The sequence below is a fragment of the Ciona robusta genome, unplaced genomic scaffold, assembly GCF_009617815.1.
Source record: "Ciona robusta unplaced genomic scaffold, ASM961781v2 AP042764.1".
Taxonomy (NCBI): Eukaryota; Metazoa; Chordata; class Ascidiacea; order Phlebobranchia; family Cionidae; genus Ciona; species Ciona robusta.
Genome location: NW_028323143.1, coordinates 21270 through 46875, shown reverse-complemented (window position 1 = coordinate 46875; position 25606 = coordinate 21270). Strand labels below are relative to the sequence as shown.

Here is a 25606-nt window from a genome sequence, read left to right as displayed (position 1 = left end):
TTTGAATTTTTTCGCATCGAAAGGCGGAAACAACTTACGCCCCGTGTGGCCAAGGGTTCTAATTTTCAGCAGGGAAATCGTTGCAATGTTCTTTATTTTTTGCCCCTGTAAAGCTTTTTAAACCCACGCAGAAATAGAGCCTAAGATGAAAAGAATATGGGCACAATACCAAATAAGATTTATGTGTATTTTGTTCCATACAAGGAATCCGGAATACGTTTGCTGTTGTGCCTATAGTGTGATCAATTCCTCCAAGGTGGCTCGCGCCAAAGGGCTATTAATTTTTTACGCGGTATATAACAAATATACTGATCCAGAGGAATCCTGGAATTATCGCTTCTCGGCTATTTTAGCTGTGATCAAGTGTAGTGCCTGTTCTTCTCAGGGTGAAATCTGAGACGAAAACGATTCGTTTTCTCTATATTTCATTCGGATTTTTGAACACAGAGCACGGTAATGAAGCTTGCTTCTACTGCTCCGGGTTGTACTGGTCTTGCATTATCGCCAGGTTCGGCCCACATTCCACTTTGGTGGATATTAGTATACTAATAAATTATTCCAATACAACTGTATAAACAGAGTATCTGGTAATAAATTCCGCGAGACTAACCGCGATTTGTGTTCATATAGTTGAACTACTCGTGTTTAAGTAATGATCCGATCCTACCAAAACGCAACCAATAAAAATCATGTCCAACTACTAGTAGTAATAGAGAATTATATTGCCTTAATAGAGTCGCCAATCTCTGCCAAAAAAAGAATTAAAATATGGAAAAGTATTAGCATAGAGAAAACCAAGGTACACAAACACCTGCATCTCCGAACAATAAAATAATCAAATATATCTGGGTAAGGGGAATATAAACTTACCTATTATTATATGTTATATGCATCCGTTAACGTCTAACTAGACAAGCCAACTCAGTTACACACACAACATAAAACATGTGAGATTCAATCCGCAATATAAAATGCGAGATTCAAGCCGCAACATAGACATTTGAATTTTTTCGCATCGAAAGGCGGAAACAACTTACGCCCCGTGTGGCCAAGGGTTCTAATTTTCAGCAGGGAAATCGTTGCAATGTTCTTTATTTTTTGCCCCTGTAAAGCTTTTTAAACCCACGCCGAAATAGAGCCTAAGATGAAAAGAATATGGACACAATACCAACTAAGATGTATGTGTATTTTGTTCCATACACGGAATCCGGAATACGTTTGCTGTTGTGCCTATAGTGTGATCAATTCCTCCAAGGTGGCTCGCGCCAAAGGGCTATTAATTTTTTACGCGGTATAACAATTATACTGATCCAGAGGACTCCTGGAGTTATCGCTTCTCGGCTATTTTAGCTGTGATCAAGTGTAGTACCTGTTCTTCTCAGGGTGTAATCTGAGACGGAAACGATTCGTTTCCTCTATATTTCATTCGGATTTTTGAACACAGAGCACGGTAATGAAGCTTGCTTCTACTGCTCCGGGTTGTCCTGGTCTTGCATTATCGCCAGGTTCGGCCCACATTCCACTTTGGTGGATATTAGTATACTAATAAATTATTCCAATACAACTGTATAAACAGAGTATCTCGTAATAAATTCCGCGAGACTAACCGCGATTTGTGTTCATATAGTTGATGTTCGAACTACTCGTGTTTAAGTAATGATCCAATCCTACCAAAACGCAACCAATAAAAATCATGTCCAACTACTAGTAGTAATAGAGAATTATATTTTGCCTTAATAGAGTCGCCAATCTCTGCCAAAAAAAAGAATTAAAATATGGAAAAGTATTAGCATAGAGAAAACCAAGGTACACAAACACCTGCATCTCCGAACAATGAAATAATCAAATATATCTGAGAAGGGGAATATAAACTTACCTATTATTATATGTTATATGCATCCGTTAACGTCTAACTAGACAAGCCAACTCAGTTACACACACAACATAAACATGCGAGATTCAAGCCGCAACATGGACATTTGAATTTTTTCGCATCGAAAGGCGGAAACAACTTACGCCCCGTGTGGCCAAGGGTTCTAATTTTCAGCAGGGAAATTGTTGCAATATTCTTTATTTTTTGCCCCTGTAAAGCCTTTTAAACCCACGCCGAAATAGAGCCTAAGATGAAAAGAATATGGGCACAATACCAACTAAGATGTATGTGTATTTTGTTCCATACAAGGAATCCGGAATACGTTTGCTATTGTGCCTATAGTGTGATCAATTCCTCCAAGGTGGCTCGCGCCAAAGGGCTATTAATTTTTTACGCGGTATAACAATTATACTGATCCAGAGGACTCCTGGGGTTATCGCTTCTCGGCTATTTTAGCTGTGATCAAGTGTAGTACCTGTTCTTCTCAGCGTGTAATCTGAGACGGAAACGATTCGTTTCCTCTATATTTCTTTCGGATTTTTGAACACAGAGCACGGTAATGAAGCTTGCTTCTACTGCTCCGGGTTGTCCTGGTTTTGCATTATCGCCAGGTTCGGCCCACATTCCACTTTGGTGGATATTAGTATACTAATGAATTATTCCAATACAACTGTATAAACAGAGTATTTGGTAATAAATTCCGCGAGACTAACCGCGATTTGTGTTCATATAGTTGATGTTCATATAGTTGTACTACTCGTGTTTAAGTAATGATCCGATCCTACCAAAACGTAACCAATAAAAATCATGTCCAACTACTAGTAGTAATAGAGAATTATATTTTGCCTAAATAGGGTCGCCAATCTCTGAAAAAAAAGAATTAAAATATGGAAAAGTATTAGCATAGAGAAAATCAAGTTACACAAACACCTGCATCTCCGAACAATGAAATAATCAAATTTATCTGGGTAAGGGGAATATAAACTTACCTATTATTATATGTTATATGCTTCCCAAGCCAACTCAGTTACACACACAACATAAAACATGTGAGATTCAAGCCGCAACATAGATATTTGAATTTTTTCGCATCGAAAGGCGGAAACAACTTACGCCCCTTGTGGCCAAGGGTTCTAATTTTCAGCAGGGAAATTGTTGCAATATTCTTTATTTTATGCCCCTGTAAAGCTTTTTAAACCCACGCTGAAATAGAGCCTAAGATGAAAAGAATATGGGCACAATACCAAATAAGATGTATGTGTATTTTGTTCCATACAAGGAATCCGGAATACGTTTGCTGTTGTGCCTATAGTGTGATCAATTCCTCCAAGGTGGCTCGCGCCAAAGGGCTATTAATTTTTTACGCGGTATATAACAAATATACTGATCCAGAGGAATCCTGGAATTATCGCTTCTCGGCTATTTTAGCTGTGATCAAGTGTAGTGCCTGTTCTTCTCAGGGTGAAATCTGAGACGAAAACGATTCGTTTTCTCTATATTTCATTCGGACTTTTGAACACAGAGCACGGTAATGAAGCTTGCTTCTACTGCTCCGGGTTGTACTGGTCTTGCATTATCGCCAGGTTCGGCCCACATTCCACTTTGGTGGATATTAGTATACTAATAAATTATTCCAATACAACTGTATAAACAGAGTATCTGGTAATAAATTCCGCGGACTAACCGCGATTTGTGTTCATATAGTTGATGTTCATATAGTTGAACTACTCGTGTTTAAGTAATGATCCGATCCTACCAAAACGCAACCAATAAAAATCATGTCCAACTACTAGTAGTAATAGAGAATTATATTTTGCCTTAATAGAGTCGCCAATCTCTGCCAAAAAAAGAATTAAAATATGGAAAAGTATTAGCATAGAGAAAACCAAGGTACACAAACACCTGCATCTCCGAACAATAAAATAATCAAATATATCTGGGTAAGGGGAATATAAACTTACCTATTATTATATGTTATATGCATCCGTTAACGTCTCTAGACAAGCCAACTCAGTTACACACACAACATAAAACATGTGAGATTTAATCCGCAATATAAAATGCGAGATTCAAGCCGCAACATAGACATTTGAATTTTTTCGCATCGAAAGGCGGAAACAACTTACGCCCCGTGTGGCCAAGGGTTCTAATTTTCAGCAGGGAAATCGTTGCAATGTTCTTTATTTTTTGCCCCTGTAAAGCTTTTTAAACCCACGCAGAAATAGAGCCTAAGATGAAAAGAATATGGGCACAATACCAAATAAGATTTATGTGTATTTTGTTCCATACAAGGAATCCGGAATACGTTTGCTGTTGTGCCTATAGTGTGATCAATTCCTCCAAGGTGGCTCGCGCCAAAGGGCTATTAATTTTTTACGCGGTATATAACAAATATACTGATCCGAGGAATCCTGGAATTATCGCTTCTCGGCTATTTTAGCTGTGATCAAGTGTAGTGCCTGTTCTTCTCAGGGTGAAATCTGAGACGAAAACGATTCGTTTTCTCTATATTTCATTCGGATTTTTGAACACAGAGCACGGTAATGAAGCTTGCTTCTACTGCTCCGGGTTGTACTGGTCTTGCATTATCGCCAGGTTCGGCCCACATTCCACTTTGGTGGATATTAGTATACTAATAAATTATTCCAATACAACTGTATAAACAGAGTATCTGGTAATAAATTCCGCGAGACTAACCGCGATTTGTGTTCATATAGTTGAACTACTCGTGTTTAAGTAATGATCCGATCCTACCAAAACGCAACCAATAAAAATCATGTCCAACTACTAGTAGTAATAGAGAATTATATTGCCTTAATAGAGTCGCCAATCTCTGCCAAAAAAAGAATTAAAATATGGAAAAGTATTAGCATAGAGAAAACCAAGGTACACAAACACCTGCATCTCCAAACAATAAAATAATCAAATATATCTGGGTAAGGGGAATATAAACTTACCTATTATTATATGTTATATGCATCCGTTAACGTCTAACTAGACAAGCCAACTCAGTTACACACACAACATAAAACATGTGAGATTCAATCCGCAATATAAAATGCGAGATTCAAGCCGCAACATAGACATTTGAATATTTTCGCATCGAAAGGCGGAAACAACTTACGCCCCGTGTGGCCAAGGGTTCTAATTTTCAGCAGGGAAATCGTTGCAATGTTCTTTATTTTTTGCCCCTGTAAAGCTTTTAAACCCACGCCGAAATAGAGCCTAAGATGAAAAGAATATGGACACAATACCAACTAAGATGTATGTGTATTTTGTTCCAAACACGGAATCCGGAATACGTTTGCTGTTGTGCCTATAGTGTGATCAATTCCTCCAAGGTGGCTCGCGCCAAAGGGCTATTAATTTTTTACGCGGTATAACAATTATACTGATCCAGAGGACTCCTGGAGTTATCGCTTCTCGGCTATTTTAGCTGTGATCAAGTGTAGTACCTGTTCTTCTCAGGGTGTAATCTGAGACGGAAACGATTCGTTTCCTCTATATTTCATTCGGATTTTTGAACACAGAGCACGGTAATGAAGCTTGCTTCTACTGCTCCGGGTTGTCCTGGTCTTGCATTATCGCCAGGTTCGGCCCACATTCCACTTTGGTGGATATTAGTATACTAATAAATTTTTCCAATACAACTGTATATACAGAGTATCTCGTAATAAATTCCGCGAGACTAACCGCGATTTGTGTTCATATAGTTGATGTTCGAACTACTCGTGTTTAAGTAATGATCCAATCCTACCAAAACGCAACCAATAAAAATCATGTCCAACTACTAGTAGTAATAGAGAATTATATTTTGCCTTAATAGAGTCGCCAATCTCTGCCAAAAAAAAGAATTAAAATATGGAAAAGTATTAGCATAGAGAAAACCAAGGTACACAAACACCTGCATCTCCGAACAATGAAATAATCAAATATATCTGAGAAGGGGAATATAAACTTACCTATTATTATATGTTATATGCATCCGTTAACGTCTAACTAGACAAGCCAACTCAGTTACACACACAACATAAACATGTGAGATTCAAAATGCAATATAAACATGCGAGATTCAAGCCGCAACATGGACATTTGAATTTTTTCGCATCGAAAGGCGGAAACAACTTACGCCCCGTGTGGCCAAGGGTTCTAATTTTCAGCAGGGAAATTGTTGCAATATTCTTTATTTTTTGCCCCTGTAAAGCCTTTTAAACCCACGCCGAAATAGAGCCTAAGATGAAAAGAATATGGGCACAATACCAACTAAGATGTATGTGTATTTTGTTCCATACAAGGAATCCGGAATACGTTTGCTATTGTGCCTATAGTGTGATCAATTCCTCCAAGGTGGCTCGCGCCAAAGGGCTATTAATTTTTTACGCGGTATAACAATTATACTGATCCAGAGGACTCCTGGAGTTATCGCTTCTCAGCTATTTTAGCTGTAATCAAGTGTAGTACCTGTTCCTCTCAGGGTGAAATCTGAGACGGAAACGATTCGTTTCCCTTTATATTTTCATTCGGATTTTTGAACACAGAGCACGGTAATGAAGCTTGCTTCTACTGCTCCGGGTTGTCCTGGTTTTGCATTACCGCCAGGTTCGGCCCACATTCCACTTTGGTGGATATTAGTATACTAATAAATTATTCCAATACAACTGTATAAACAGAGTATCTCGTAATAAATTCCGCGAGACTAACCGCGATTTGTGTTCATATAGTTGATGTTCGAACTACTCGTGTTTAAGTAATGATCCGATCCTACCAAAACGCAACCAATAAAAATCATGTCCAACTACTAGTAGTAATAGAGAATTATATTTTGCCTTAATAGAGTCGCCAATCTCTGCCAAAAAAAGAATTAAAATATGGAAAAGTATTAGCATAGAGAAAACCAAGGTACACAAACACCTGCATCTCCGAACAATAAAATAATCAAATATATCTGGGTAAGGGGAATATAAACTTACCTATTATTATATGTTATATGCATCCGTTAACGTCTCTAGACAAGCCAACTCAGTTACACACACAACATAAAACATGTGAGATTTAATCCGCAATATAAAATGCGAGATTCAAGCCGCAACATAGACATTTGAATTTTTTCGCATCGAAAGGCGGAAACAACTTACGCCCCGTGTGGCCAAGGGTTCTAATTTTCAGCAGGGAAATCGTTGCAATGTTCTTTATTTTTTGCCCCTGTAAAGCTTTTTAAACCCACGCAGAAATAGAGCCTAAGATGAAAAGAATATGGGCACAATACCAAATAAGATTTATGTGTATTTTGTTCCATACAAGGAATCCGGAATACGTTTGCTGTTGTGCCTATAGTGTGATCAATTCCTCCAAGGTGGCTCGCGCCAAAGGGCTATTAATTTTTTACGCGGTATATAACAAATATACTGATCCAGAGGAATCCTGGAATTATCGCTTCTCGGCTATTTTAGCTGTGATCAAGTGTAGTGCCTGTTCTTCTCAGGGTGAAATCTGAGACGAAAACGATTCGTTTTCTCTATATTTCATTCGGATTTTTGAACACAGAGCACGGTAATGAAGCTTGCTTCTACTGCTCCGGGTTGTACTGGTCTTGCATTATCGCCAGGTTCGGCCCACATTCCACTTTGGTGGATATTAGTATACTAATAAATTATTCCAATACAACTGTATAAACAGAGTATCTGGTAATAAATTCCGCGAGACTAACCGCGATTTGTGTTCATATAGTTGAACTACTCGTGTTTAAGTAATGATCCGATCCTACCAAAACGCAACCAATAAAAATCATGTCCAACTACTAGTAGTAATAGAGAATTATATTGCCTTAATAGAGTCGCCAATCTCTGCCAAAAAAAGAATTAAAATATGGAAAAGTATTAGCATAGAGAAAACCAAGGTACACAAACACCTGCATCTCCAAACAATAAAATAATCAAATATATCTGGGTAAGGGGAATATAAACTTACCTATTAATATATGTTATATGCATCCGTTAACGTCTAACTAGACAAGCCAACTCAGTTACACACACAACATAAAACATGTGAGATTCAATCCGCAATATAAAATGCGAGATTCAAGCCGCAACATAGACATTTGAATATTTTCGCATCGAAAGGCGGAAACAACTTACGCCCCGTGTGGCCAAGGGTTCTAATTTTCAGCAGGGAAATCGTTGCAATGTTCTTTATTTTTTGCCCCTGTAAAGCTTTTTAAACCCACGCCGAAATAGAGCCTAAGATGAAAAGAATATGGACACAATACCAACTAAGATGTATGTGTATTTTGTTCCAAACACGGAATCCGGAATACGTTTGCTGTTGTGCCTATAGTGTGATCAATTCCTCCAAGGTGGCTCGCGCCAAAGGGCTATTAATTTTTTACGCGGTATAACAATTATACTGATCCAGAGGACTCCTGGAGTTATCGCTTCTCGGCTATTTTAGCTGTGATCAAGTGTAGTACCTGTTCTTCTCAGGGTGTAATCTGAGACGGAAACGATTCGTTTCCTCTATATTTCATTCGGATTTTTGAACACAGAGCACGGTAATGAAGCTTGCTTCTACTGCTCCGGGTTGTCCTGGTCTTGCATTATCGCCAGGTTCGGCCCACATTCCACTTTGGTGGATATTAGTATACTAATAAATTTTTCCAATACAACTGTATATACAGAGTATCTCGTAATAAATTCCGCGAGACTAACCGCGATTTGTGTTCATATAGTTGATGTTCGAACTACTCGTGTTTAAGTAATGATCCAATCCTACCAAAACGCAACCAATAAAAATCATGTCCAACTACTAGTAGTAATAGAGAATTATATTTTGCCTTAATAGAGTCGCCAATCTCTGCCAAAAAAAAGAATTAAAATATGGAAAAGTATTAGCATAGAGAAAACCAAGGTACACAAACACCTGCATCTCCGAACAATGAAATAATCAAATATATCTGAGAAGGGGAATATAAACTTACCTATTATTATATGTTATATGCATCCGTTAACGTCTAACTAGACAAGCCAACTCAGTTACACACACAACATAAACATGTGAGATTCAAAATGCAATATAAACATGCGAGATTCAAGCCGCAACATGGACATTTGAATTTTTTCGCATCGAAAGGCGGAAACAACTTACGCCCCGTGTGGCCAAGGGTTCTAATTTTCAGCAGGGAAATTGTTGCAATATTCTTTATTTTTTGCCCCTGTAAAGCCTTTTAAACCCACGCCGAAATAGAGCCTAAGATGAAAAGAATATGGGCACAATACCAACTAAGATGTATGTGTATTTTGTTCCATACAAGGAATCCGGAATACGTTTGCTATTGTGCCTATAGTGTGATCAATTCCTCCAAGGTGGCTCGCGCCAAAGGGCTATTAATTTTTTACGCGGTATAACAATTATACTGATCCAGAGGACTCCTGGAGTTATCGCTTCTCAGCTATTTTAGCTGTAATCAAGTGTAGTACCTGTTCCTCTCAGGGTGAAATCTGAGACGGAAACGATTCGTTTCCCTTTATATTTTCATTCGGATTTTTGAACACAGAGCACGGTAATGAAGCTTGCTTCTACTGCTCCGGGTTGTCCTGGTTTTGCATTACCGCCAGGTTCGGCCCACATTCCACTTTGGTGGATATTAGTATACTAATAAATTATTCCAATACAACTGTATAAACAGAGTATCTCGTAATAAATTCCGCGAGACTAACCGCGATTTGTGTTCATATAGTTGATGTTCGAACTACTCGTGTTTAAGTAATGATCCGATCCTACCAAAACGTAACCAATAAAAATCATGTCCAACTACTAGTAGTAATAGAGAATTATATTTTGCCTAAATAGAGTCGCCAATCTCTGCAAAAAAAAAAGAATTAAAATATGGAAAAGTATTAGCATAGAGAAAACCAAGTTACACAAACACCTGCATCTCCGAACAATGAAATAATCAAATTTATCTGGGTAAGGGGAATATAAACTTACCTATTATTATATGTTATATGCTTCCCAAGCCAACACAGTTACACACACAACATAAACATGTGAGATTCAAGCCGCAACATAGACATTTGAATTTTTACGCATCGAAAGGCGGAAACAACTTACGCTCCTTGTGGCCAAGGGTTCTAATTTTCAGCAGGGAAATTGTTGCAATATTCTTTATTTTATGCCCCTGTAAAGCTTTTTAAACCCACGCTGAAATAGAGCCTAAGATGAAAAGAATATGGGCACAATACCAAATAAGATGTATGTGTATTTTGTTCCATACAAGGAATCCGGAATACGTTTGCTGTTGTGCCTATAGTGTGATCAATTCCTCCAAGGTGGCTCGCGCCAAAGGGCTATTAATTTTTTACGCGGTACATAACAAATATACTGATCCAGAGGAATCCTGGAATTATCGCTTCTCGGCTATTTTAGCTGTGATCAAGTGTAGTGCCTGTTCTTCTCAGGGTGAAATCTGAGACGAAAACGATTCGTTTTCTCTATATTTCATTCGGATTTTTGAACACAGAGCACGGTAATGAAGTTTGCTTCTACTGCTCCGGGTTGTACTGGTCTTGCATTATCGCCAGGTTCGGCCCACATTCCACTTTGGTGGATATTAGTATACTAATAAATTATTCCAATACAACTGTATAAACAGAGTATCTGGTAATAAATTCCGCGAGACTAACCGCGATTTGTGTTCATATAGTTGATGTTCATATAGTTGAACTACTCGTGTTTAAGTAATGATCCGATCCTACCAAAACGCAACCAATAAAAATCATGTCCAACTACTAGTAGTAATAGAGAATTATATTTTGCTTTAATAGAGTCGCCAATCTCTGCCAAAAAAAGAATTAAAATATGGAAAAGTATTAGCATAGAGAAAACCAAGGTACACAAACACCTGCATCTCCGAACAATAAAATAATCAAATATATCTGGGTAAGGGGAATATAAACTTACCTATTATTATATGTTATATGCATCCGTTAACGTCTCTAGACAAGCCAACTCAGTTACACACACAACATAAAACATGTGAGATTCAATCCGCAATATAAAATGCGAGATTCAAGCCGCAACATAGACATTTGAATTTTTTCGCATCGAAAGGCGGAAACAACTTACGCCCCGTGTGGCCAAGGGTTCTAATTTTCAGCAGGGAAATCGTTGCAATGTTCTTTATTTTTTGCCCCTGTAAAGCTTTTTAAACCCACGCAGAAATAGAGCCTAAGATGAAAAGAATATGGGCACAATACCAAATAAGATGTATGTGTATTTTGTTCCATACAAGGAATCCGGAATACGTTTGCTGTTGTGCCTATAGTGTGATCAATTCCTCCAAGGTGGCTCGCGCCAAAGGGCTATTAATTTTTTACGCGGTATATAACAAATATACTGATCCAGAGGAATCCTGGAATTATCGCTTCTCGGCTATTTTAGCTGTGATCAAGTGTAGTGCCTGTTCTTCTCAGGGTGAAATCTGAGACGAAAACGATTCGTTTTCTCTATATTTCATTCGGATTTTTGAACACAGAGCACGGTAATGAAGCTTGCTTCTACTGCTCCGGGTTGTACTGGTCTTGCATTATCGCCAGGTTCGGCCCACATTCCACTTTGGTGGATATTAGTATACTAATAAATTATTCCAATACAACTGTATAAACAGAGTATCTGGTAATAAATTCCGCGAGACTAACCGCGATTTGTGTTCATATAGTTGAACTACTCGTGTTTAAGTAATGATCCGATCCTACCAAAACGCAACCAATAAAAATCATGTCCAACTACTAGTAGTAATAGAGAATTATATTTTGCCTTAATAGAGTCGCCAATCTCTGCCAAAAAAAGAATTAAAATATGGAAAAGTATTAGCATAGAGAAAACCAAGGTACACAAACACCTGCATCTCCGAACAATAAAATAATCAAATATATCTGGGTAAGGGGAATATAAACTTACCTATTATTATATGTTATATGCATCCGTTAACGTCTAACTAGACAAGCCAACTCAGTTACACACACAACATAAAACATGTGAGATTCAATCCGCAATATAAAATGCGAGATTCAAGCCGCAACATAGACATTTGAATTTTTTCGCATCGAAAGGCGGAAACAACTTACGCCCCGTGTGGCCAAGGGTTCTAATTTTCAGCAGGGAAATCGTTGCAATGTTCTTTATTTTTTGCCCCTGTAAAGCTTTTTAAACCCACGCCGAAATAGAGCCTAAGATGAAAAGAATATGGACACAATACCAACTAAGATGTATGTGTATTTGTTCCATACACGGAATCCGGAATACGTTTGCTGTTGTGCCTATAGTGTGATCAATTCCTCCAAGGTGGCTCGCGCCAAAGGGCTATTAATTTTTTACGCGGTATAACAATTATACTGATCCAGAGGACTCCTGGAGTTATCGCTTCTCGGCTATTTTAGCTGTGATCAAGTGTAGTACCTGTTCTTCTCAGGGTGTAATCTGAGACGGAAACGATTCGTTTCCTCTATATTTCATTCGGATTTTTGAACACAGAGCACGGTAATGAAGCTTGCTTCTACTGCTCCGGGTTGTCCTGGTCTTGCATTATCGCCAGGTTCGGCCCACATTCCACTTTGGTGGATATTAGTATACTAATAAATTTTTCCAATACAACTATATATACAGAGTATCTCGTAATAAATTCCGCGAGACTAACCGCGATTTGTGTTCATATAGTTGATGTTCGAACTACTCGTGTTTAAGTAATGATCCAATCCTACCAAAACGCAACCAATAAAAATCATGTCCAACTACTAGTAGTAATAGAGAATTATATTTTGCCTTAATAGAGTCGCCAATCTCTGCCAAAAAAAAGAATTAAAATATGGAAAAGTATTAGCATAGAGAAAACCAAGGTACACAAACACCTGCATCTCCGAACAATGAAATAATCAAATATATCTGAGAAGGGGAATATAAACTTACCTATTATTATATGTTATATGCATCCGTTAACGTCTAACTAGACAAGCCAACTCAGTTACACACACAACATAAACATGTGAGATTCAAAATGCAATATAAACATGCGAGATTCAAGCCGCAACATGGACATTTGAATTTTTTCGCATCGAAAGGCGGAAACAACTTACGCCCCGTGTGGCCAAGGGTTCTAATTTTCAGCAGGGAAATTGTTGCAATATTCTTTATTTTTTGCCCCTGTAAAGCCTTTTAAACCCACGCCGAAATAGAGCCTAAGATGAAAAGAATATGGGCACAATACCAACTAAGATGTATGTGTATTTTGTTCCATACAAGGAATCCGGAATACGTTTGCTATTGTGCCTATAGTGTGATCAATTCCTCCAAGGTGGCTCGCGCCAAAGGGCTATTAATTTTTTACGCGGTATTACAATTATACTGATCCAGAGGACTCCTGGAGTTATCGCTTCTCAGCTATTTTAGCTGTAATCAAGTGTAGTACCTGTTCCTCTCAGGGTGAAATCTGAGACGGAAACGATTCGTTTCCCTTTATATTTTCATTCGGATTTTTGAACACAGAGCACGGTAATGAAGCTTGCTTCTACTGCTCCGGGTTGTCCTGGTTTTGCATTACCGCCAGGTTCGGCCCACATTCCACTTTGGTGGATATTAGTATACTAATAAATTATTCCAATACAACTGTATAAACAGAGTATCTCGTAATAAATTCCGCGAGACTAACCGCGATTTGTGTTCATATAGTTGATGTTCGAACTACTCGTGTTTAAGTAATGATCCGATCCTACCAAAACGTAACCAATAAAAATCATGTCCAACTACTAGTAGTAATAGAGAATTATATTTTGCCTAAATAGAGTCGCCAATCTCTGCAAAAAAAAAAGAATTAAAATATGGAAAAGTATTAGCATAGAGAAAACCAAGTTACACAAACACCTGCATCTCCGAACAATGAAATAATCAAATTTATCTGGGTAAGGGGAATATAAACTTACTTATTATTATATGTTATATGCTTCCCAAGCCAACTCAGTTACACACACAACATAAACATGTGAGATTCAAGCCGCAACATAGACATTTGAATTTTTACGCATCGAAAGGCGGAAACAACTTACGCTCCTTGTGGCCAAGGGTTCTAATTTTCAGCAGGGAAATTGTTGCAATATTCTTTATTTTATGCCCCTGTAAAGCTTTTTAAACCCACGCTGAAATAGAGCCTAAGATGAAAAGAATATGGGCACAATACCAAATAAGATGTATGTGTATTTTGTTCCATACAAGGAATCCGGAATACGTTTGCTGTTGTGCCTATAGTGTGATCAATTCCTCCAAGGTGGCTCGCGCCAAAGGGCTATTAATTTTTTACGCGGTACATAACAAATATACTGATCCAGAGGAATCCTGGAATTATCGCTTCTCGGCTATTTTAGCTGTGATCAAGTGTAGTGCCTGTTCTTCTCAGGGTGAAATCTGAGACGAAAACGATTCGTTTTCTCTATATTTCATTCGGATTTTTGAACACAGAGCACGGTAATGAAGTTTGCTTCTACTGCTCCGGGTTGTACTGGTCTTGCATTATCGCCAGGTTCGGCCCACATTCCACTTTGGTGGATATTAGTATACTAATAAATTATTCCAATACAACTGTATAAACAGAGTATCTGGTAATAAATTCCGCGAGACTAACCGCGATTTGTGTTCATATAGTTGATGTTCATATAGTTGAATTACTCGTGTTTAAGTAATGATCCGATCCTACCAAAACGCAACCAATAAAAATCATGTCCAACTACTAGTAGTAATAGAGAATTATATTTTGCTTTAATAGAGTCGCCAATCTCTGCCAAAAAAAGAATTAAAATATGGAAAAGTATTAGCATAGAGAAAACCAAGGTACACAAACACCTGCATCTCCGAACAATAAAATAATCAAATATATCTGGGTAAGGGGAATATAAACTTACCTATTATTATATGTTATATGCATCCGTTAACGTCTCTAGACAAGCCAACTCAGTTACACACACAACATAAAACATGTGAGATTCAATCCGCAATATAAAATGCGAGATTCAAGCCGCAACATAGACATTTGAATTTTTTCGCATCGAAAGGCGGAAACAACTTACGCCCCGTGTGGCCAAGGGTTCTAATTTTCAGCAGGGAAATCGTTGCAATGTTCTTTATTTTTTGCCCCTGTAAAGCTTTTTAAACCCACGCAGAAATAGAGCCTAAGATGAAAAGAATATGGGCACAATACCAAATAAGATGTATGTGTATTTTGTTCCATACAAGGAATCCGGAATACGTTTGCTGTTGTGCCTATAGTGTGATCAATTCCTCCAAGGTGGCTCGCGCCAAAGGGCTATTAATTTTTTACGCGGTATATAACAAATATACTGATCCAGAGGAATCCTGGAATTATCGCTTCTCGGCTATTTTAGCTGTGATCAAGTGTAGTGCCTGTTCTTCTCAGGGTGAAATCTGAGACGAAAACGATTCGTTTTCTCTATATTTCATTCGGATTTTTGAACACAGAGCACGGTAATGAAGCTTGCTTCTACTGCTCCGGGTTGTACTGGTCTTGCATTATCGCCAGGTTCGGCCCACATTCCACTTTGGTGGATATTAGTATACTAATAAATTATTCCAATACAACTGTATAAACAGAGTATCTGGTAATAAATTCCGCGAGACTAACCGCGATTTGTGTTCATATAGTTGATGTTCATATAGTTGAACTACTCGTGTTTAAGTAATGATCCGATCCTACCAAAACGCAACCAATAAAAATCATGTCCAACTACTAGTAGTAATAGAGAATTATATTTTGCCTTAATAGAGTCGCCAATCTCTGCCAAAAAAAGAATTAAAATATGGAAAAGTATTAGCATAGAGAAAACCAAGGTACACAAACACCTGCATCTCCGAACAATAAAATAATCAAATATATCTGGGCATAGGCGCCGAGTTCAAAAAAATCGTCGAGGTGCGGATCGAAAACTATGACGTCACGGCCCGTTTACGTCATTCGAATAGTAAATTTTATGCGCAGTAAAACGCGTTATTTTTATTCTTCACCAATTGATTCTTACATAAGTTTCGCGGGAGGAATATTATTTCGTAATTCTATGCAGTTTATACGCAATCAAAGACGCTTTCTCTTCCGTTTAATTTACTGTCCAACAAAAGAACTTTTTAGTGCGTACTCATGTCTGGCTTCTTGTTTATACATTTATTTAACTTCTACACAACGGTGCAAACAAAAAGATAAAAGAAAATAACAGGAACTAATATAAAAAGCAAGAACAACAGTTTATAACGTAGCTAAATTCGGTTTTAAAACGAGAAAGTATTTTTTCGAACTAAATTTTTGGCAACGAACTTTTCAATAATTTCCGTCTTGTTGAGCTTTTGAATAATATCAGCGTGTACGTTTAACATACACACATGATTCAAACGTTGTTGTGTCATCGTTGATCGAAGGTAAGTCTTTATTCTTCTTAGACAACTAAAAGATCGCTCAGCTTCGCAAGTCGTGCAAGGGAGAGTGAGATACAAGCGAATTAGAAGTGCGATATTAGGCAGCATCATTTCCAGAGTCTTGTCATTTTCAAACATCTTGCTTACTTCATGCAATGTTAAATTTTTATCCAGTTTGTGGTGAATCTTGTACAAATTAAATTGCTCTTTTTCTGCTGTAAACCGTTTCGAATCTAAATCGGGAAAATTGTCAGATATAAATGTTTCTGGAATAGGGTCGTTGTTTATCATGTTTTCTATATTTACCAGGTGTTCTAATCCTTCCTTATCGTAACGTTCCAGAATAGAATTTGTGACATGTTCAACAAGACTGGTGTGTATACTGCAAAAAAATTCTATCGAAGAGAAATTGACATTTCCCCGTGGAGTCGTCGGTTCGTTTAGTCCAAGTTCCTTTGCAGATTGTACAACCGAGTCAGTGAAGTGTTTAGCGTTACATGTGTTAGCGGTGGCTGCGGAAAAAGTGCAGATCAGGTTGTTTAAAAGTAGCTTAAACCTTCCCATGGTCATTTGACGTCCTTGCATCGCGGTATGAACCGGATGCACCCAAGCCAAAATTTTTTGGAACAATCGAAGCATGAAGTATGAGGAAAATTTTTCGATGGAACCAAGGTGAGCCCGAGCTGTACTTCGGGTTAGTCTGTCGAGTTCTGTATCGTTACAGACTTTTTCGAGCCAGTTAAGAATATTTTTGTAGTTTGCGAGAAAGGCATCAAGAGCTGGAAGATGCATCACCCACCGTGTTGGACAAAGGGGACGAAGACTAGACTTTAGATTTGATTCATTATTAACTTCTAGAAATTCTTTATAATTTGCCAGGCGTTTAGGGGAAACTTGAATGAAATTTACAATGGCGGATAGAAGTTTAAGGGCATTTATTCCTTCATGGTGCAACATGAATGCTTCCTGAACAACTAAATTCAACTTGTGGCCGGAGCAGTACACATACGGTGCGAGTGGGTTAACTTGACGAAATCTGGCCTGGACACCACTTATGTTTCCTCGCATATTTGCTGCTCCGTCATAAGACTGCCCTCTACAATTGGCAATATCTAAACCAAAATCATTTAACGCATTACAGATGGTAGTAAACAGCGTCAATGCATCAGTTTTCCCCACATTGAACAAACCAATAAGACTCTCGTGAACAATAAACTCCCTATCTACGTGCCGAATGCACAGAGAAAGTTGCTCCGTGTGTGAAATGTCTGATGTTTCGTCTGCGATTATTGCAAAATATTTCGACTCTCGAATACGTCCTAGAAGTAATTTAGTTATTGCATCGCTGCACATTCGGAGCATTTCATTTTGTATATCGTGACTCATCCATTTGTATTTGTCGGGTCTGTTTAGCCAACGATGAACATGGGACGAGTGAACCGAAAGCAAACGAACGGTCTGTACAAAATTTGAACTATACTCGTCATGACCACGAAAAGCTATCCCCTGACCCGCCAAGAAGAGCACGGAATCGAATATAGCCACGAGTGCCTCATAGTTTAACTTCCTCTGTGCAAGTGCAGCGGTGTTTATTTTTGTAATCGTATCTTGTTGCTGTGTCGTACCAGGTGATGTGGAATTTCTTGCCAAATAGGCTGCTGCGCACTCAAGGTGGTATGGACGGTTTTCATGTAATTTACATTCTGACTTCATTTTGTGCCATTCATTAAATCCATCCACCCACCGTTTCGATTTATTTGTTAGTTTTTCACGTGTTTTGGGCATTGCTTTACCGGAATCTACAGACCATTTGCAGTAGGTGCAAGAAAGTACGTCTACTATTTCGTCGTAATGTATCCATGGAAATTGCTCTTTCCAAGAAGGCTGATAGTACCGGCCACGATTTCCAGAGGAATAATTACTTGGTTCTGTTGTTAACAAAACACCATCCGGCGCATTCGTTCTTTCAGGCTCAAATGTTTCTGCTCTGCCTGCTGCCTTTACTGGCGCAAAAAAATTGGATATCGATTGCGATTGCAGCTTACGTTGCTTTGCAGCAGACATTCTACTTTTACTTTTAAAAACTTTGTAAACGTATTTTTGCCACGTATACTACTTTTTTACCAATGCAGAAAATGTTTTAATTTGAATTCCGAAACAATGAGAAGCATTGTTAGTCTTAGTGTTATCACAATTCACATGTATGTTTTAATACTACTTGTTTTATTTGATATTTATGTCGTATTGCAGTAACTAACTACTTATTTTATATTATATTTATGCCGTACTGCATGATGATTTACCCGAACAAAAATCGCATAACCATAGTTTAATAATACGGCTTTTATTAGAACTATACTGGGCGCTTTTAACGCGCGATTAAAGTATGTAATATCGTTAGTTGCCTAAATCAACAATGTTTATACAAAACAGTGCCTAAATCAACAATGTTTATACAAAACGTAAGTTTTAAAGAATTATCTCGTTTTTTTAGACGTTCATTTATTTTATACTCGAAAATTCACGAGGTGCGCCGCACCTTCGCACCTCTGGGAGTCGGCGCCAGTGTATCTGGGTAAGGGGAATATAAACTTACCTATTATTATATGTTATATGCATCCGTTAACGTCTCTAGACAAGCCAACTCAGTTACACACACAACATAAAACATGTGAGATTCAATCCGCAATATAAACATGCGAGATTCAAGCCGCAACATAGACATTTGAATTTTTTCGCATCGAAAGGCGGAAACAACTTACGCCCCGTGTGGCCAAGGGTTCTAATTTTCAGCAGGGAAATCGTTGCAATGTTCTTTATTTTTTGCCCCTGTAAAGCTTTTTAAACCCACGCAGAAATAGAGCCTAAGATGAAAAGAATATGGGCACAATACCAAATAAGATGTATGTGTATTTTGTTCCATACAAGGAATCCGGAATACGTTTGCTGTTGTGCCTATAGTGTGATCAATTCCTCCAAGGTGGCTCGCGCCAAAGGGCTATTAATTTTTTACGCGGTATATAACAAATATACTGATCCAGAGGAATCCTGGAATTATCGCTTCTCGGCTATTTTAGCTGTGATCAAGTGTAGTGCCTGTTCTTCTCAGGGTGAAATCTGAGACGAAAACGATTCGTTTTCTCTATATTTCATTCGGATTTTTGAACACAGAGCACGGTAATGAAGCTTGCTTCTACTGCTCCGGGTTGTACTGGTCTTGCATTATCGCCAGGTTCGGCCCACATTCCACTTTGGTGGATATTAGTATACTAATAAATTATTCCAATACAACTGTATAAACAGAGTATCTGGTAATAAATTCCGCGAGACTAACCGCGATTTGTGTTCATATAGTTGAACTACTCGTGTTTAAGTAATGATCCGATCCTACCAAAACGCAACCAATAAAAATCATGTCCAACTACTAGTAGTAATAGAGAATTATATTTTGCCTTAATAGAGTCGCCAATCTCTGCCAAAAAAAGAATTAAAATATGGAAAAGTATTAGCATAGAGAAAACCAAGGTACACAAACACCTGCATCTCCAAACAATAAAATAATCAAATATATCTGGGTAAGGGGAATATAAACTTACCTATTATTATATGTTATATGCATCCGTTAACGTCTAACTAGACAAGCCAACTCAGTTACACACACAACATAAAACATGTGAGATTCAATCCGCAATATAAAATGCGAGATTCAAGCCGCAACATAGACATTTGAATATTTTCGCATCGAAAGGCGGAAACAACTTACGCCCCGTGTGGCCAAGGGTTCTAATTTTCAGCAGGGAAATCGTCGCAATGTTCTTTATTTTTTGCCCCTGTAAAGCTTTTTAAACCCACGCCGAAATAGAGCCTAAGATGAAAAGAATATGGACACAATACCAACTAAGATGTATGTGTATTTTGTTCCAAACACGGAATCCGGAATACGTTTGCTGTTGTGCCTATAGTGTGATCAATTCCTCCAAGGTGGCTCGCGCCAAAGGGCTATTAATTTTTTACGCGGTATAACAATTATACTGATCCAGAGGACTCCTGGAGTTATCGCTTCTCGGCTATTTTAGCTGTGATCACAAGTGTAGTACCTGTTCTTCTCAGGGTGTAATCTGAGACGGAAACGATTCGTTTCCTCTATATTTCATTCGGATTTTTGAACACAGAGCACGGTAATGAAGCTTGCTTCTACTGCTCCGGGTTGTCCTGGTCTTGCATTATCGCCAGGTTCGGCCCACATTCCACTTTGGTGGATATTAGTATACTAATAAATTTTTCCAATACAACTGTATAAACAGAGTATCTCGTAATAAATTCCGCGAGACTAACCGCGATTTGTGTTCATATAGTTGATGTTCGAACTACTCGTGTTTAAGTAATGATCCAATCCTACCAAAATGCAACCAATAAAAATCATGTCCAACTACTAGTAGTAATAGAGAATTATATTTTGCCTTAATAGAGTCGCCAATCTCTGCCAAAAAAAAGAATTAAAATATGGAAAAGTATTAGCATAGAGAAAACCAAGGTACACAAACACCTGCATCTCCGAACAATGAAATAATCAAATATATCTGAGAAGGGGAATATAAACTTACCTATTATTATATGTTATATACCTATTATTATATGTTATATGCATCCGTTAACGTCTAACTAGACAAGCCAACTCAGTTACACACACAACATAAACATGTGAGATTCAAAATGCAATATAAACATGCGAGATTCAAGCCGCAACATGGACATTTGAATTTTTTCGCATCGAAAGGCGGAAACAACTTACGTCCCGTGTGGCCAAGGGTTCTAATTTTCAGCAGGGAAATTGTTGCAATATTCTTTATTTTTTGCCCCTGTAAAGCCTTTTAAACCCACGCCGAAATAGAGCCTAAGATGAAAAGAATATGGGCACAATACCAACTAAGATGTATGTGTATTTTGTTCCATACAAGGAATCCGGAATACGTTTGCTATTGTGCCTATAGTGTGATCAATTCCTCCAAGGTGGCTCGCGCCAAAGGGCTATTAATTTTTTACGCGGTATAACAATTATACTGATCCAGAGGACTCCTGGAGTTATCGCTTCTCAGCTATTTTAGCTGTAATCAAGTGTAGTACCTGTTCCTCTCAGGGTGAAATCTGAGACGGAAACGATTCGTTTCCCTTTATATTTTCATTCGGATTTTTGAACACAGAGCACGGTAATAAAGCTTGCTTCTACTGCTCCGGGTTGTCCTGGTTTTGCATTACCGCCAGGTTCGGCCCACATTCCACTTTGGTGGATATTAGTATACTAATAAATTATTCCAATAGAGTATCTCGTAATAAATTCCGCGAGACTAACCGCGATTTGTGTTCATATAGTTGATGTTCGAACTACTCGTGTTTAAGTAATGATCCGATCCTACCAAAACGTAACCAATAAAAATCATGTCCAACTACTAGTAGTAATAGAGAATTATATTTTGCCTAAATAGAGTCGCCAATCTCTGCAAAAAAAAAGAATTAAAATATGGAAAAGTATTAGCATAGAGAAAACCAAGTTACACAAACACCTGCATCTCCGAACAATGAAATAATCAAATTTATCTGGGTAAGGGGAATATAAACTTACCTATTATTATATGTTATATGCTTCCCAAGCCAACTCAGTTACACACATAACATAAACATGTGAGATTCAAGCCGCAACATAGACATTTGAATTTTTACGCATCGAAAGGCGGAAACAACTTACGCTCCTTGTGACCAAGGGTTCTAATTTTCAGCAGGGAAATTGTTGCAATATTCTTTATTTTATGCCCCTGTAAAGCTTTTTAAACCCACGCTGAAATAGAGCCTAAGATGAAAAGAATATGGGCACAATACCAAATAAGATGTATGTGTATTTTGTTCCATACAAGGAATCCGGAATACGTTTGCTGTTGTGCCTATAGTGTGATCAATTCCTCCAAGGTGGCTCGCGCCAAAGGGCTATTAATTTTTTACGCGGTATATAACAAATATACTGATCCAGAGGAATCCTGGAATTATCGCTTCTCGGCTATTTTAGCTGTGATCAAGTGTAGTGCCTGTTCTTCTCAGGGTGAAATCTGAGACGAAAACGATTCGTTTTCGCTATATTTCATTCGGATTTTTGAACACAGAGCACGGTAATGAAGTTTGCTTCTACTGCTCCGGGTTGTACTGGTCTTGCATTATCGCCAGGTTCGGCCCACATTCCACTTTGGTGGATATTAGTATACTAATAAATTATTCCAATACAACTGTATAAACAGAGTATCTGGTAATAAATTCCGCGAGACTAACCGCGATTTGTGTTCATATAGTTGATGTTCATATAGTTGAACTACTCGTGTTTAAGTAATGATCCGATCCTACCAAAACGCAACCAATAAAAATCATGTCCAACTACTAGTAGTAATAGAGAATTATATTTTGCCTTAATAGAGTCGCCAATCTCTGCCAAAAAAAGAATTAAAATATGGAAAAGTATTAGCATAGAGAAAACCAAGGTACACAAACACCTGCATCTCCGAACAATAAAATAATCAAATATATCTGGGTAAGGGGAATATAAACTTACCTACTATTATATGTTATATGCATCCGTTAACGTCTAACTAGACAAGCCAACTCAGTTACACACACAACATAAAACATGTGAGATTCAATCCGCAATATAAAATGCGAGATTCAAGCCGCAACATAGACATTTGAATTTTTTCGCATCGAAAGGCGGAAACAACTTACGCCCCGTGTGGCCAAGGGTTCTAATTTTCAGCAGGGAAATCGTTGCAATGTTCTTTATTTTTTGCCCCTGTAAAGCTTTTTAAACCCACGCCGAAATAGAGCCTAAGATGAAAAGAATATGGACACAATACCAACTAAGATGTATGTGTATTTTGTTCCATACACGGAATCCGGAATACGTTTGCTGTTGTGCCTATAGTGTGATCAATTCCTCCAAGGTGGCTCGCGCCAAAGGGCTATTAATTTTTTACGCGGTATAACAATTATACTGATCCAGAGGACTCCTGGAGTTATCGCTTCTCGGCTATTTTAGCTGTGATCAAGTGTAGTACCTGTTCTTCTCAGGGTGTAATCTGAGACGGAAACGATTCGTTTCCTCTATATTTCATTCGGATTTTTGAACACAGAGCACGGTAATGAAGCTTGCTTCTACTGCTCCGGGTTGTCCTGGTCTTGCATTATCGCCAGGTTCGGCCCACATTCCACTTTGGTGGATATTAGTATACTAATAAATTATTCCAATACAACTGTATAAACAGAGTATCTCGTAATAAATTCCGCGAGACTAACCGCGATTTGTGTTCATATAGTTGATGTTCGAACTACTCGTGTTTAAGTAATGATCCAATCCTACCAAAACGCAACCAATAAAAATCATGTCCAACTACTAGTAGTAATAGAGAATTATATTTTGCCTTAATAGAGTCGCCAATCTCTGCCAAAAAAAAGAATTAAAATATGGAAAAGTATTAGCATAGAGAAAACCAAGGTACACAAACACCTGCATCTCCGAACAATGAAATAATCAAATATATCTGAGAAGGGGAATATAAACTTACCTATTATTATATGTTATATGCATCCGTTAACGTCTAACTAGACAAGCCAACTCAGTTACACACACAACATAAACATGTGAGATTCAAAATGCAATATGAACATGCGAGATTCAAGCGCAACATGGACATTTGAATTTTTTCGCATCGAAAGGCGGAAACAACTTACGCCCCGTGTGGCCAAGGGTTCTAATTTTCAGCAGGGAAATTGTTGCAATATTCTTTATTTTTTGCCCCTGTAAAGCCTTTTAAACCCACGCCGAAATAGAGCCTAAGATGAAAAGAATATGGGCACAATACCAACTAAGATGTATGTGTATTTTGTTCCATACAAGGAATCCGGAATACGTTTGCTATTGTGCCTATAGTGTGATCAATTCCTCCAAGGTGGCTCGCGCCAAAGGGCTATTAATTTTTTACGCGGTATAACAATTATACTGATCCAGAGGACTCCTGGGGTTATCGCTTCTCGGCTATTTTAGCTGTGATCAAGTGTAGTACCTGTTCTTCTCAGCGTGTAATCTGAGACGGAAACGATTCGTTTCCTCTATATTTCATTCGGATTTTTGAACACAGAGCACGGTAATGAAGCTTGCTTCTACTGCTCCGGGTTGTCCTGGTTTTGCATTATCGCCAGGTTCGGCCCACATTCCACTTTGGTGGATATTAGTATACTAATGAATTATTCCAATACAACTGTATAAACAGAGTATTTGGTAATAAATTCCGCGAGACTAACCGCGATTTGTGTTCATATAGTTGATGTTCATATACTACTCGTGTTTAAGTAATGATCCGATCCTACCAAAACGTAACCAATAAAAATCATGTCCAACTACTAGTAGTAATAGAGAATTATATTTTGCCTTAATAGAGTCGCCAATCTCTGCCAAAAAAAGAATTAAAATATGGAAAAGTATTAGCATAGAGAAAACCAAGGTACACAAACACCTGCATCTCCGAACAATAAAATAATCAAATATATCTGTGTAAGGGGAATATAAACTTACCTATTATTATATGTTATATGCATCCGTTAACGTCTCTAGACAAGCCAACTCAGTTACACACACAACATAAAACATGTGAGATTTAATCCGCAATATAAAATGCGAGATTCAAGCCGCAACATAGACATTTGAATTTTTTCGCATCGAAAGGCGGAAACAACTTACGCCCCGTGTGGCCAAGGGTTCTAATTTTCAGCAGGGAAATCGTTGCAATGTTCTTTATTTTTTGCCCCTGTAAAGCTTTTTAAACCCACGCAGAAATAGAGCCTAAGATGAAAAGAATATGGGCACAACACCAAATAAGATGTATGTGTATTTTGTTCCATACAAGGAATCCGGAATACGTTTGCTGTTGTGCCTATAGTGTGATCAATTCCTCCAAGGTGGCTCGCGCCAAAGGGCTATTAATTTTTTACGCGGTATATAACAAATATACTGATCCAGAGGAATCCTGGAATTATCGCTTCTCGGCTATTTTAGCTGTGATCAAGTGTAGTGCCTGTTCTTCTCAGGGTGAAATCTGAGACGAAAACGATTCGTTTTCTCTATATTTCATTCGGATTTTTGAACACAGAGCACGGTAATGAAGCTTGCTTCTACTGCTCCGGGTTGTACTGGTCTTGCATTATCGCCAGGTTCGGCCCACATTCCACTTTGGTGGATATTAG

General features: G+C 38.1%; 1 protein-coding gene and 23 non-coding genes across 26 annotated transcripts; 23 read left to right on the top strand and 1 right to left on the bottom strand.

Moving 5' to 3' along the window:
* Positions 1–332: 332 nt before the first annotated feature.
* Positions 333–524, top strand: LOC149722726 (U2 spliceosomal RNA). The gene has a single exon (XR_016387225.1). It is a non-coding gene; the product is annotated as a U2 spliceosomal RNA (small nuclear RNA).
* Positions 525–1329: 805 nt separating this feature from the next.
* Positions 1330–1521, top strand: LOC149722725 (U2 spliceosomal RNA). Its single transcript, XR_016387208.1, has one exon. It is a non-coding gene; the product is annotated as a U2 spliceosomal RNA (small nuclear RNA).
* A 787-nt stretch (positions 1522–2308) lies between these two features.
* On the top strand, positions 2309–2500 carry LOC149722724 (U2 spliceosomal RNA). Its single transcript, XR_016387210.1, has one exon. It is a non-coding gene; the product is annotated as a U2 spliceosomal RNA (small nuclear RNA).
* A 780-nt stretch (positions 2501–3280) lies between these two features.
* Positions 3281–3472, top strand: LOC149722723 (U2 spliceosomal RNA). Its single transcript, XR_016387227.1, has one exon. It is a non-coding gene; the product is annotated as a U2 spliceosomal RNA (small nuclear RNA).
* Positions 3473–4292: 820 nt separating this feature from the next.
* Positions 4293–4484, top strand: LOC149722722 (U2 spliceosomal RNA). The gene has a single exon (XR_016387224.1). It is a non-coding gene; the product is annotated as a U2 spliceosomal RNA (small nuclear RNA).
* Positions 4485–5288: 804 nt separating this feature from the next.
* LOC149722721 (U2 spliceosomal RNA) lies at positions 5289–5480 on the top strand. Its single transcript, XR_016387206.1, has one exon. It is a non-coding gene; the product is annotated as a U2 spliceosomal RNA (small nuclear RNA).
* An 814-nt stretch (positions 5481–6294) lies between these two features.
* On the top strand, positions 6295–6488 carry LOC149722720 (U2 spliceosomal RNA). The gene has a single exon (XR_016387244.1). It is a non-coding gene; the product is annotated as a U2 spliceosomal RNA (small nuclear RNA).
* Positions 6489–7302: 814 nt separating this feature from the next.
* LOC149722719 (U2 spliceosomal RNA) lies at positions 7303–7494 on the top strand. The gene has a single exon (XR_016387223.1). It is a non-coding gene; the product is annotated as a U2 spliceosomal RNA (small nuclear RNA).
* An 805-nt stretch (positions 7495–8299) lies between these two features.
* On the top strand, positions 8300–8491 carry LOC149722718 (U2 spliceosomal RNA). Its single transcript, XR_016387205.1, has one exon. It is a non-coding gene; the product is annotated as a U2 spliceosomal RNA (small nuclear RNA).
* Positions 8492–9305: 814 nt separating this feature from the next.
* LOC149722717 (U2 spliceosomal RNA) lies at positions 9306–9499 on the top strand. The gene has a single exon (XR_016387243.1). It is a non-coding gene; the product is annotated as a U2 spliceosomal RNA (small nuclear RNA).
* A 774-nt stretch (positions 9500–10273) lies between these two features.
* LOC149722716 (U2 spliceosomal RNA) lies at positions 10274–10465 on the top strand. Its single transcript, XR_016387234.1, has one exon. It is a non-coding gene; the product is annotated as a U2 spliceosomal RNA (small nuclear RNA).
* Positions 10466–11287: 822 nt separating this feature from the next.
* Positions 11288–11479, top strand: LOC149722715 (U2 spliceosomal RNA). The gene has a single exon (XR_016387222.1). It is a non-coding gene; the product is annotated as a U2 spliceosomal RNA (small nuclear RNA).
* Positions 11480–12285: 806 nt separating this feature from the next.
* Positions 12286–12477, top strand: LOC149722714 (U2 spliceosomal RNA). The gene has a single exon (XR_016387204.1). It is a non-coding gene; the product is annotated as a U2 spliceosomal RNA (small nuclear RNA).
* An 814-nt stretch (positions 12478–13291) lies between these two features.
* On the top strand, positions 13292–13485 carry LOC149722713 (U2 spliceosomal RNA). The gene has a single exon (XR_016387242.1). It is a non-coding gene; the product is annotated as a U2 spliceosomal RNA (small nuclear RNA).
* Positions 13486–14259: 774 nt separating this feature from the next.
* On the top strand, positions 14260–14451 carry LOC149722712 (U2 spliceosomal RNA). The gene has a single exon (XR_016387233.1). It is a non-coding gene; the product is annotated as a U2 spliceosomal RNA (small nuclear RNA).
* Positions 14452–15273: 822 nt separating this feature from the next.
* On the top strand, positions 15274–15465 carry LOC149722711 (U2 spliceosomal RNA). The gene has a single exon (XR_016387220.1). It is a non-coding gene; the product is annotated as a U2 spliceosomal RNA (small nuclear RNA).
* A 751-nt stretch (positions 15466–16216) lies between these two features.
* On the bottom strand, positions 16217–18482 carry LOC149722710 (zinc finger MYM-type protein 1-like). 3 transcript variants are annotated; one of them, XM_089893705.1, is made up of 3 exons: positions 16640–18482; positions 16481–16566; positions 16241–16377 (listed from the first exon to the last, which is right to left on the bottom strand). In XM_089893705.1, the coding sequence occupies exons 1-2, from the start codon at positions 18395–18397 to the stop codon at positions 16492–16494; spliced, it is 1833 nt and encodes a 610-aa protein (XP_089749831.1). In that variant the 5' UTR covers positions 18398–18482; the 3' UTR covers positions 16241–16377; positions 16481–16491. The 3 variants fall into 3 exon arrangements, with proteins under 3 accessions (XP_089749829.1, XP_089749831.1, XP_089749830.1); XM_089893703.1 differs by having other exon boundaries at positions 16217–16377; positions 16481–18482; XM_089893704.1 differs by having other exon boundaries at positions 16347–16566.
* A 907-nt stretch (positions 18483–19389) lies between these two features.
* Positions 19390–19581, top strand: LOC149722709 (U2 spliceosomal RNA). Its single transcript, XR_016387219.1, has one exon. It is a non-coding gene; the product is annotated as a U2 spliceosomal RNA (small nuclear RNA).
* An 807-nt stretch (positions 19582–20388) lies between these two features.
* Positions 20389–20582, top strand: LOC149722708 (U2 spliceosomal RNA). Its single transcript, XR_016387228.1, has one exon. It is a non-coding gene; the product is annotated as a U2 spliceosomal RNA (small nuclear RNA).
* An 835-nt stretch (positions 20583–21417) lies between these two features.
* LOC149722707 (U2 spliceosomal RNA) lies at positions 21418–21611 on the top strand. Its single transcript, XR_016387245.1, has one exon. It is a non-coding gene; the product is annotated as a U2 spliceosomal RNA (small nuclear RNA).
* Positions 21612–22370: 759 nt separating this feature from the next.
* On the top strand, positions 22371–22562 carry LOC149722706 (U2 spliceosomal RNA). Its single transcript, XR_016387239.1, has one exon. It is a non-coding gene; the product is annotated as a U2 spliceosomal RNA (small nuclear RNA).
* Positions 22563–23384: 822 nt separating this feature from the next.
* LOC149722705 (U2 spliceosomal RNA) lies at positions 23385–23576 on the top strand. Its single transcript, XR_016387203.1, has one exon. It is a non-coding gene; the product is annotated as a U2 spliceosomal RNA (small nuclear RNA).
* Positions 23577–24389: 813 nt separating this feature from the next.
* On the top strand, positions 24390–24581 carry LOC149722704 (U2 spliceosomal RNA). The gene has a single exon (XR_016387207.1). It is a non-coding gene; the product is annotated as a U2 spliceosomal RNA (small nuclear RNA).
* An 816-nt stretch (positions 24582–25397) lies between these two features.
* LOC149722703 (U2 spliceosomal RNA) lies at positions 25398–25589 on the top strand. The gene has a single exon (XR_016387217.1). It is a non-coding gene; the product is annotated as a U2 spliceosomal RNA (small nuclear RNA).
* The last annotated feature ends 17 nt before the right edge of the window (positions 25590–25606 follow it).

Coding starts and splice junctions, on each gene's coding strand:
- LOC149722710 (XM_089893703.1), bottom strand. CDS start 18,397: ATGTCTGCTGCAAAGCAACGTAAGCTGCAATCGCAATCGATATCCAAT. Junction 16,378..16,480: donor AAAATTTAACATTGCATGAA/GTAAGCAAGATG, acceptor CGACTTGCGAAG/CTGAGCGATCTTTTAGTTGT.